The sequence below is a fragment of the Lactuca saligna genome, chromosome 4, assembly GCF_052625555.1.
Source record: "Lactuca saligna cultivar CGN05327 chromosome 4, ASM5262555v1, whole genome shotgun sequence".
NCBI classification, from domain to species: Eukaryota; Viridiplantae; Streptophyta; class Magnoliopsida; order Asterales; family Asteraceae; genus Lactuca; species Lactuca saligna.
Window position 1 is genome coordinate 49,995,860 of NC_136420.1, and position 9,130 is coordinate 50,004,989.

Here is a 9,130-nt window from a genome sequence, read left to right on the forward strand (position 1 = left end):
TGTGAAGATGTAACTTCGTGAAATTAGCCGAGTTAAGTCTAAGTCATTTTTATGAGACGAAATAAGTGGGTTCATGAGAAGAACGACTAGAGATTGTGCACTTAAGCCATAATGGGTAAAATGAGAATTTTATGCCCCATCATGAACTTATCCATACAACAAAAATTTTAACATTTTCATACGACAGCACCCACCAAAATAAAGAGTCGCACACAAATGACAACTGAAATACTATTATAACAACTTGTACCTTCTACTTAAAAACTTATACATTGCTCAAGATTCAATAAGTTCAGCCATAGAAGAAAGAATAAGGCTAAAAGAACTAAACCCCATCATGAACTTATCCATACAACAGTTTATATAACTATAACTTTGCTCAAATTGCCAAATATCATACAAAGTCTGCAAAATCTTGTATAACATAAGACAAAAACACTGTTACATTCTTTCCCCATACTTAGAATCTTGCATAATTCTTCAACTAACAGCCAATTATCTCACTAAAACCAGATCACAATCGATCCTTAAATGGTAGCATGCAATTCATTTAGAAGCATATCAACAGCTCCATCATCATCACCCTCAATTTCTTTGACTATTTCCAGTTCATTTCCAGGGTTTACCCCTTTGTAAAAGGGTAAATACGACATATAAACAGGATCTTCAAGAACACCTGATTTTCTCATCACCTCAAACAAAGCCTCCTTGCTTTTTTCATCCTTTTGCTCTTCACAAATGTTATACACTGCCAAAAGATTCACTGGTTTTGGTCTCCAGAAGCTTGATCCTTCATTAGAAATTGCTTCTTCTAAGCAATTTAGAGCATCAGAAACCCTATTTGCATTGATATGGCTTTCAGCAACAATCTCCCAAGTACTTGAATTCAATTTCCCAACATCCAACATTTCTTTAAAAAGAGATTCGGTTTTTTCTGTAAGCCCTTTTCTAACATACCACCCCAATAAAAGATTTCCAATTCTTGGGTCATAAGATGACTTCACTGAAACCCATTCTTCATAAAGAATCTCAGCTTCTTCTATATCATTCATACGGATGAATGAAGAGATCACAGCATGATAACCCAAATTAGGTATGTAAGGAAAGACCGATTTGTAAGTCTCCCAAATTCTTTGAATTTCTTCTTTCTTGCCAATACTTCCATAATGAGATAAAAGATAATGATAAGGAATTCGATCACGTCCAGTAATTAGACTTTCTATCTTTCTAAGAGAATCTTCAGCTTTTTCAAATTTGTCATTCTTGATGTAAAACGTGGCCATTGTGCTATAAGTAGTCCAATTTGGATTAAGAGAAGGATCAAGATTCAGTTTTTCAAATGATTCTTCCATCTTTTCAATAGATCCTTGAGACCCACGAGAAGATATCCAGATATTATATGAATATAAATCTAATCCGATGTTGTTTTCCATCATCTCTGAAACTATGGCTTCCACTTTTTCTTGATCTTTAAGGTTCATGTAGAGTGTCATCATGACGTTAAATGGAAGTGCATGGCTTGCATAGTCTTTCTTTTTCATTTCGACTAATAAAGCCTCTGCCTTTTCCACCATTTTAGCACGTACGTAAGCATTCAAGAGTGCCCCATAGATGCGTTTGTCCATTAAATTATTGGGCATGTTTTTGAAGTAATCTTCAGCGCCTGAAATGCCGTGGACTTTTGAAATTAGATCTAGTTGAATTGCAGCATCACTTGACGATATTCTAAATCTCTCGGGCCTATTATTCATCCAATTGTAAATCTGCAGTGACGAAAATTTCATAAAAACCCTAGATGATGTTTAATTATCGACAACTAAAACCAGAAACAATACATCACTAACTACAAGCAAATTTAAGAAAGCAAATGATGAACGTAACAAAGAAACACAAATTTAACACACGGTGAATCTATTTTAATCCAAAAATACCTCAAGAGCAAGCTTGTGACGACCATACTTTCTCATTTCTTTCACAATTCTACAAAGCTCCCACTTGGTAACTTTTTTCCCTTCGTTCTCCCACTGATTCAACACCTCAGTGGCCCCCTTTTCAGGGTCTCCCAGTAGTGAGATCCTCTTGTAAATGACTTTCCAGGTGACCGCCGTTCCAGACTTTTTCTCATGGTCCACTGTGCCATAGTTGTACACTTTTGAAACTGGTGATGACGACGAAGAATAACGGTTTTTGACGATAAACGAAGTAAATTGGGGTTTTCTGTGGGGTGAACTTCGAAACCCATATGGGAAATTGAGAGAATGAGAGAGGGAAGATGAAGATGAAGATGACGAGAGAGAAATAGATTGTGGGTGTGGTGGAGATTGGGAAACTGTTGGATGGAGCAACATTTTTTCGAGATTTTATTGGATCAATTAGGGTTTTAGGAGGTGCTTTCAAAATATTGAAGAACACAGTAGCAACCAAGATAAGAGTGGGTTTGTGCAATTGTGTGTGAGAGTACTTGTCACTATGAATAATAGTTCGTTAAATTTAGTCCTTTAAGTTTATGTAAAGTCTTTTATTACCCACTTTAAGTTTATAAGTACTAATGATAGTCCCTATGTTTTTTTTTTCTTTTTTTGAAAATGATCGAACATAATTACTATATTTTTATAAGAAAATATAATATTTGATACAAATCTAATCTTTTAAATCATTTTCAATACCAAAAATGTATGTTGTTTTTAGCGATATTTCTTACTTTCTCTTTGATCCATTAACTAAACATCTCATACATTTAAAAATAAAACAGAAACACTTGTTGCACGTGATAATATCAAATACATTTAAAAAAACATATTATATTTGTTAGCTTGTTACATATTTTTATTACAATCACTCTATAATAAATAACTAGTATTATAATAAATGATAATTATTTGTTTTATTGAATATGTATTATATTTTAAATTATTAAAAATTATTAAATGTTTAAATAACATAAAAATTTTAATTTTAATATGGATATCATGTAAATATTGCATGTAGTCTTATACAAATAACAAACTAACAAGGTAGAATTTAGTAAATTATATAAATAAAACTCTAACATCAAATTTAATATTAATAAATAGGAAAACACCACAACATCATTTTGATGTAAAAGATGATATTAGCTTGGAATAACTTTGCACCAAAATTGATGATAAATAAACATGGGAATGTTTGACAACGAGCTTTTAAAATTTTTTTGGTTTTAGTTTTTAAGAAGAAAACAATAATCAAATTAAAGAAAAAACTTTGTTTTAGGAGTACAAACATAAAACTTTTATTTAAGAAAAAAAAAAAAAAGCTACTTCAAGTATGGTTTGAGAGTTATTAACTTTTATGTAATTTTATATTTTTTTAAAAGCTTTCAATCATGTGGTTACCAACAATTTCTAGCTATAGGTTAGATCAGAGAACATGCCCTTGGTGTTGGTTTGATGCCCTGGGGGTTGGTAATATTTCTAACACCAAAAAAACAAAAAAAAAAACAAAAAAAAAAAAAAAAAAAAAAAACTAGTGTATTAGAAGTTATTGTAAGAGATTTTATAACATATGTAATTATAAATTTGTTAAAATCATCTTTCAGTTTTTTGATCGTTCCAATTTCAATTTGAAGTGAAAAATCTTCCATGTTTTAGAATTTGTAGGACTATTCAAACAACCTTAAAATACTTAAATGTCACACTTTTGTGGTGCATAGAGACTAGAGTTTAACATAAACAGTTCTAGCACTTTCACAACCAAGTCATTTTTATATAAATTCAAAACGACACCAAAACTTGAAGACATTTCATATAAACAAAATGTAGAAAAGAAACAGAAGGGTTGATAAATTTGTTTCAGAAAAAGAATCACAATATAAGATTCAAACTCAAGATGTAAATGCTATACCATTATGTTTGTTCCTAGTAATTTAACCAAATTTAAGTATATACCAAGTGATTTCTTATAAACTCAAAAGTATACGAAAACTTAAATACATGTCATGTAAAGAAAAACAGCTTAAAATATTACAAATCATGTTCATGATCTATAGCACCAAACACTATGTATTAAATACAAGTAACATACAAAAATTACAAATCACTATCCATTGATCCAATAAAACTCACAATCCAAAAAAAAAAAAAAAAAAAAAAAAAAAAAAAAAAAAAAAAAAATTACATTTCTGAGGTAGATGAAATCATGAACAACCTGGCCAACTTCTATCCATGATATATGTGTTTTCTATGTTTCCATGTATGTAGACTTTTGGCTCTTTAACCTGTGAAAAATATGAACATTAACACAAACAAGTTTCATAAATGCATTCTGGAAAAAAAAAAAAAAAAAAAAAAACATCAAAAATAAAAGTATAAATACCATTGAAATTGGCGGGAAGCCAACATGCAGACGCATCCTAGAAAACCCATCTACCTTAAACAAGCACTCAAATCCCTTGATGCTCGAATGTTCACTATGAATAAGATTAGTTAAATTCCATTTATATAATATTAAATTTTGAAATTTTTATAAGTCGAAAATTAATAATATCAGTAACTCACTTCAAAAGATAGGTAAAGTTTCGCTGATAAAACTCTTCCAAATGTATTCCTTCTTCTTTAGAATACCTGAATCAGTAACATAATAATATAGTTAATAAACAAGAATTTATGATGTTTATCTTTTTAAAGATAATAAATAAATTTATTTCAGTAAAAAAAAATAAACATACACCCAATGGTTTTCATTCTCACAAAACCGGGAAATTCCATTCATTGCTGAGAAGGTATCAACATGAACATGAACCCTCAATTCATTGGTAGTGTTTTTCATATGACCTATCAGAAGATTTCAAGTAATTATTATTATTAATATTATAATTAAATAATGATCATTTAAGAGAGAGAGAGAGAGAGAGAGAGAGAGAGAGAGAGATTACCTACCTACTCTGTGCAAAGATCTTAGAGCATAGCCACTAGGGTAGTTCTCATAAGAGGCCATGAAAGTGATGACACTGCACCCTAAACTACAGAAATTATCATATCAATAATGAGATGTCAAACAATTTTTTATTTTAAATAACCAAAGAAAAAAAATAATTTATCTTTCAACCTGATCACAAGCAAACCAAGCAGAAGTATGTAAAGCAGATTCCAATAACTCTTCTTTCTATTGTTGTAACTGTAGTAAAAAAAAAACAACAACAATGTTATGATTTCAAGAACATAAAAGTAAGAAAAAAAATAAAACACAAATTAGAAAGAAGCCACATACATTCGACTAGCTGCAACTGCTGCTGACAAATTGAAGATTGGAACAGAACTGATAATGAACCGAAGCTCCTGAAAAAAAAAATTGTAAATTTTGGACATTTATGCCCTTGAGTAGTACACATCAAGTTAATCTAAGAAATTTATGGTATATGTAAGATACCTTGTGTGGAAGCTTGGAGTAAAGTATGATGAATGAAAGAACAGGAAGAATGTAGAATAAAAGTCTTCTATCAAGAATAACACCAAACTGCAACAATCACAAAATTTTAAAGTCAAAATCGTCTTTTGATATCAGATAAATGGAGTATAATTTATAAATAATATAAAATTAGTATTTTTTTTTTTCTTAATTAATTACCAAAAAGAGAGGATATGCAACCAGTAGTGAGCGAGGTAAAGCAGAAGTGAAGTACCAATAAAATGGATGTGTCTAGGGGAGATATGTAATGGAAGAATGATAACTAATATATATATAAAAAGATAAATGAAAATATTTAAATAAGAAAAGAAAACCCTAGTTTAGGATACACCCCATTCTGAACTCTTGTTCAAGACAGAGTTAAACCAAAAGACTTCAAATTCAGGCCACAACCACCTCTGCCACATTATGGAATCGATAAAGATAGTAAGACCTGATAAAATATGAGACTTTTTATTAATAATTTAATATAATTGTCATTTTTGGATTTGTAGGTGAAATTAGATGAAATAGTAATACAGACCTATGCTGAAAATTGCAGCTCCAGCACAGCATTTTATGGCTTTCCACAAGGAAATTGATTTTGTCTGTAATTTTACAGAGGCATTTCGTTGTAATTACTTGAAATAGGAATTTTAAATTTTTAATAATGATAAAGGATGAGAAAAAAATTAATTTGATAAGAATGAAACAGCAAGAAGATATACCAGTAAAAGTTCAAGCCCAAGTGGACAAAGAAGTAGCAGCATATCACATCTAAAGACAATGGTAGCAAAAATCTGAACTTTTCATTAGAAATTATGACTTTTTTATTTACAAGTTATTTACATTTCTGAAAAATAAAAACATACCAGGCATCTTAATGTGGCATAAAAGCTCCCTTTGAACCAGTATCCATATGATAAATTTACTACAGAATCAAGAAAATAGAATCATAAGCAAATTTGAAAAAGAAAAGGAAAGAATGGTCTTTTTGTAAGTCAATGAGGGTCAAAGTTTAATCACCTAAACCTAAAGCAAGTATATTAGGAAGAGGACGTGTGCAATAGAACAGCATATGGAACTGAATTGCTATTAGTATCACAAAGAAAGCTTCAACTTGAAGCCCAAATTTATTTCTGATCTGCTCAGAGAAATTAATAAAGTTTACATTAACTAATGTCAAACAACTTAAACATAAAAAAGTAAAACTTTAATACCTGAACACGTAAAAATCGAAGTGTGGCTAATATGAAGAATCCTAGAGCCAAACGTACTACAAAACAATACAAATGAGTAAGAGAACTAAGAGAACTAAGGTTTTGTGTATAAGTTTGAACAGATGAAATATAAATTAACCTGCTAAAAGACTATAAATCTTTGGCAAGTGCAGCAAATTGATAGCTAGAACAACTGGAGATGCTAAAATGGATACTAGTAATGCACCTGTGAGCATTTACATTGGAAGAAAAGGAGTTTTAAGTTTTAAGTTTCAGATGATGTTTCATATCATGATTTTATAAATTATAAGATAAAAGAGCTTACCAATAAACGTGCGAGGAACAACCCCAGGAAACTCTAGATGATCATACTGTTGTGTAAGTAGTGGCATCAGATAGAACCATTAGAGAGAAATGATGAATCTTTAAATCCAGAAAAGAAAGTCACTTATGACTCTAAGACTTATACATAGTCTATTCTTCTCTGATAGAGTAAAATAGAAAAAAGGCTAGTACTTACATTTTCTATGTGATGCCAGTGATACAAGATATCGTGCATGGCCTGAGTAAACAAAATGTCATAAACATTATCAGTTCAATTACAAATCACACCTTTGGATGCAGAATAGGGTGGAAAGAATTCCACGATTATGAACATTGTAGGAGAAAAATCATCACAACAAAGGAAGCTTATGAGTTCAGGGGAAGTGAATAACAAGAGGAGGATAGTCAATGTTTCAATCCAATCTAAGTAACAGAATTTTCATCCAAAATCAAAGGCTTTAGACTGAAGAGGTATTTATTTTATTATTTTTTTTCTTTTGGATTTATAACAGAATTGATCAGTTAAAAGTTCAAATTGTCAAAATTATTGCCTTTGTGCAAAATCAAAAGAACAAGAAGAAATCTTATACCTACCTGAACATTGAAGCTTTCTTCAACTTTCGTAAATGGCACCATAAGTACGTAAAATGCAGCAATTGTTCCGAGAAGCACATCATAACCTAAATCACTCAAAACTTCAACTATGACTTGATTGACCACTAAAAACAAACAAACGACGATGAATGTATTATATTCGCAAATCAAGGAAAATTAAATAACTATTAACCGTAAATCGACATGAAATTCGAAGATCGGCGAGGAGGAGCCATTGTAGGGAGAGGGTGATACAGGGAGTGGAGGTGGGTTAGCGTCTTAGCGAGCGTTTAGGGAGGTGTTTGGACGTGCCTTTTGACTTTTTGACGGTCGCATCTAAGTGAATTATTTTAAAATAAAAGGTTAATATGAAAATTAAAAAAATTATTCATTTTAGATACGAGGCCTTATATTCAACTCTCATTCATAAGCACTTTGAATCAAATTTTGGATCACGTATCGGTATCGAATATGAAATGGTACTCGGTATTCTAAAATCAAAAAAATTGAGATTCAGTATCGTTAGTACCATTACTAATACCGAAAATGTGTATCATTCCTGGAACCAGTACCGATAATGTTAATTCAGTTCGATATTCAAGATTGAATTTCAATGAAATTCAGTTTTCAAGAAATCGGGAACGATACCGATTCCATCACATGTTCATTTCCTTATTTTAATAAGAAATAAGATTATCGTATAAAATTAAATAATGAAGACTTTTCTGTTAAAAAAAATTAAAACTTTATCAATAAAAAAATCCAGACTTTTCTGCATAAAACCCTTTCTTTTAGTATATATTTTTAATTATATATGAGTTTATTAACATGCTTTTTTAATTAAATTATATGTATTCCCAAATAAATGGTCTTAATTATATGTATATTTTAGTAGACTTTTATTTATACTACTTTAGTTCATTAAGATACATCGGGTGAAAATCTGTGGATGTGAACTTGACGAATCAAGTTTGTTAATATTAAAATTATAATTTTTTAGGAATGTATTAAATCTTGAAAATCGGATAGTGAAACCCAATTTTAACCAAATTATAATATGATTTGTTCGGATTGGATTTTAAATCAGTTTGAACTATTTAGATCTATCTTTTAAAATTCAAAATCAATTTGGAATTTACAATTAATTGGATCCAATAACGAACACCCCTATTATTTTGTCACTTTCATCTTGAAAAAGAATATAAATCATCTTATTTTTGTAAGCATGTGGATCATCGGTTGACATACATGATCCTATTGTTGGTGATTTGTTGTCATCAATATTATTTAAATGTAATGATAATATTTTGTGTGACCAAAGGTGATCTTGATAAATATTAAACAAGGAAGGTGTGAAGTACACACTTGTTTAAGTTTGATCAAGTTTTCAAAGTACATTGTCATTAGGGGCGAAGCTCCTAAATGAACGGGGGTCCGGGGGCAGTGCCCCTGGCAGGGTCCAAGGGCCAGATATTGCTATATACAAAATGCATCAGAAAATCGTATTTTCAGAGAATTGACCATTGTTTGACATTTATCCAAACTTCCGTTTTATGTCAGTTTTTATAGTT

General features: G+C 30.5%; 2 protein-coding genes across 3 annotated transcripts; both read right to left on the reverse strand.

Annotated features, from left to right (window-relative positions):
* Window positions 1-311: 311 nt before the first annotated feature.
* LOC145041812 (pentatricopeptide repeat-containing protein At1g02150-like) lies at window positions 312-2,451 on the reverse strand. Its single transcript, XM_078990000.1, has 2 exons — window positions 1,932-2,451; window positions 312-1,763 (listed from the first exon to the last, which is right to left on the reverse strand). The coding sequence occupies exons 1-2, from the start codon at window positions 2,346-2,348 to the stop codon at window positions 528-530; spliced, it is 1,653 nt and encodes a 550-aa protein (XP_078846126.1). The 5' UTR covers window positions 2,349-2,451; the 3' UTR covers window positions 312-527.
* Window positions 2,452-3,976: 1,525 nt separating this feature from the next.
* On the reverse strand, window positions 3,977-7,877 carry ALG12 (homolog of asparagine-linked glycosylation 12). 2 transcript variants are annotated; one of them, XM_078990001.1, is made up of 20 exons: window positions 7,753-7,877; window positions 7,560-7,645; window positions 7,162-7,203; window positions 6,967-7,012; window positions 6,781-6,867; window positions 6,642-6,697; window positions 6,448-6,565; window positions 6,294-6,352; window positions 6,150-6,221; window positions 5,966-6,029; window positions 5,772-5,875; window positions 5,602-5,673; window positions 5,404-5,490; window positions 5,245-5,312; window positions 5,083-5,151; window positions 4,914-4,996; window positions 4,703-4,808; window positions 4,533-4,598; window positions 4,351-4,444; window positions 3,977-4,252 (listed from the first exon to the last, which is right to left on the reverse strand). In XM_078990001.1, the coding sequence occupies exons 1-20, from the start codon at window positions 7,793-7,795 to the stop codon at window positions 4,172-4,174; spliced, it is 1,503 nt and encodes a 500-aa protein (XP_078846127.1). In that variant the 5' UTR covers window positions 7,796-7,877; the 3' UTR covers window positions 3,977-4,171. The 2 variants fall into 2 exon arrangements, with proteins under 2 accessions (XP_078846127.1, XP_078846128.1); XM_078990002.1 differs by having other exon boundaries at window positions 7,746-7,844.
* Between the last annotated feature and the right edge of the window lie 1,253 nt (window positions 7,878-9,130).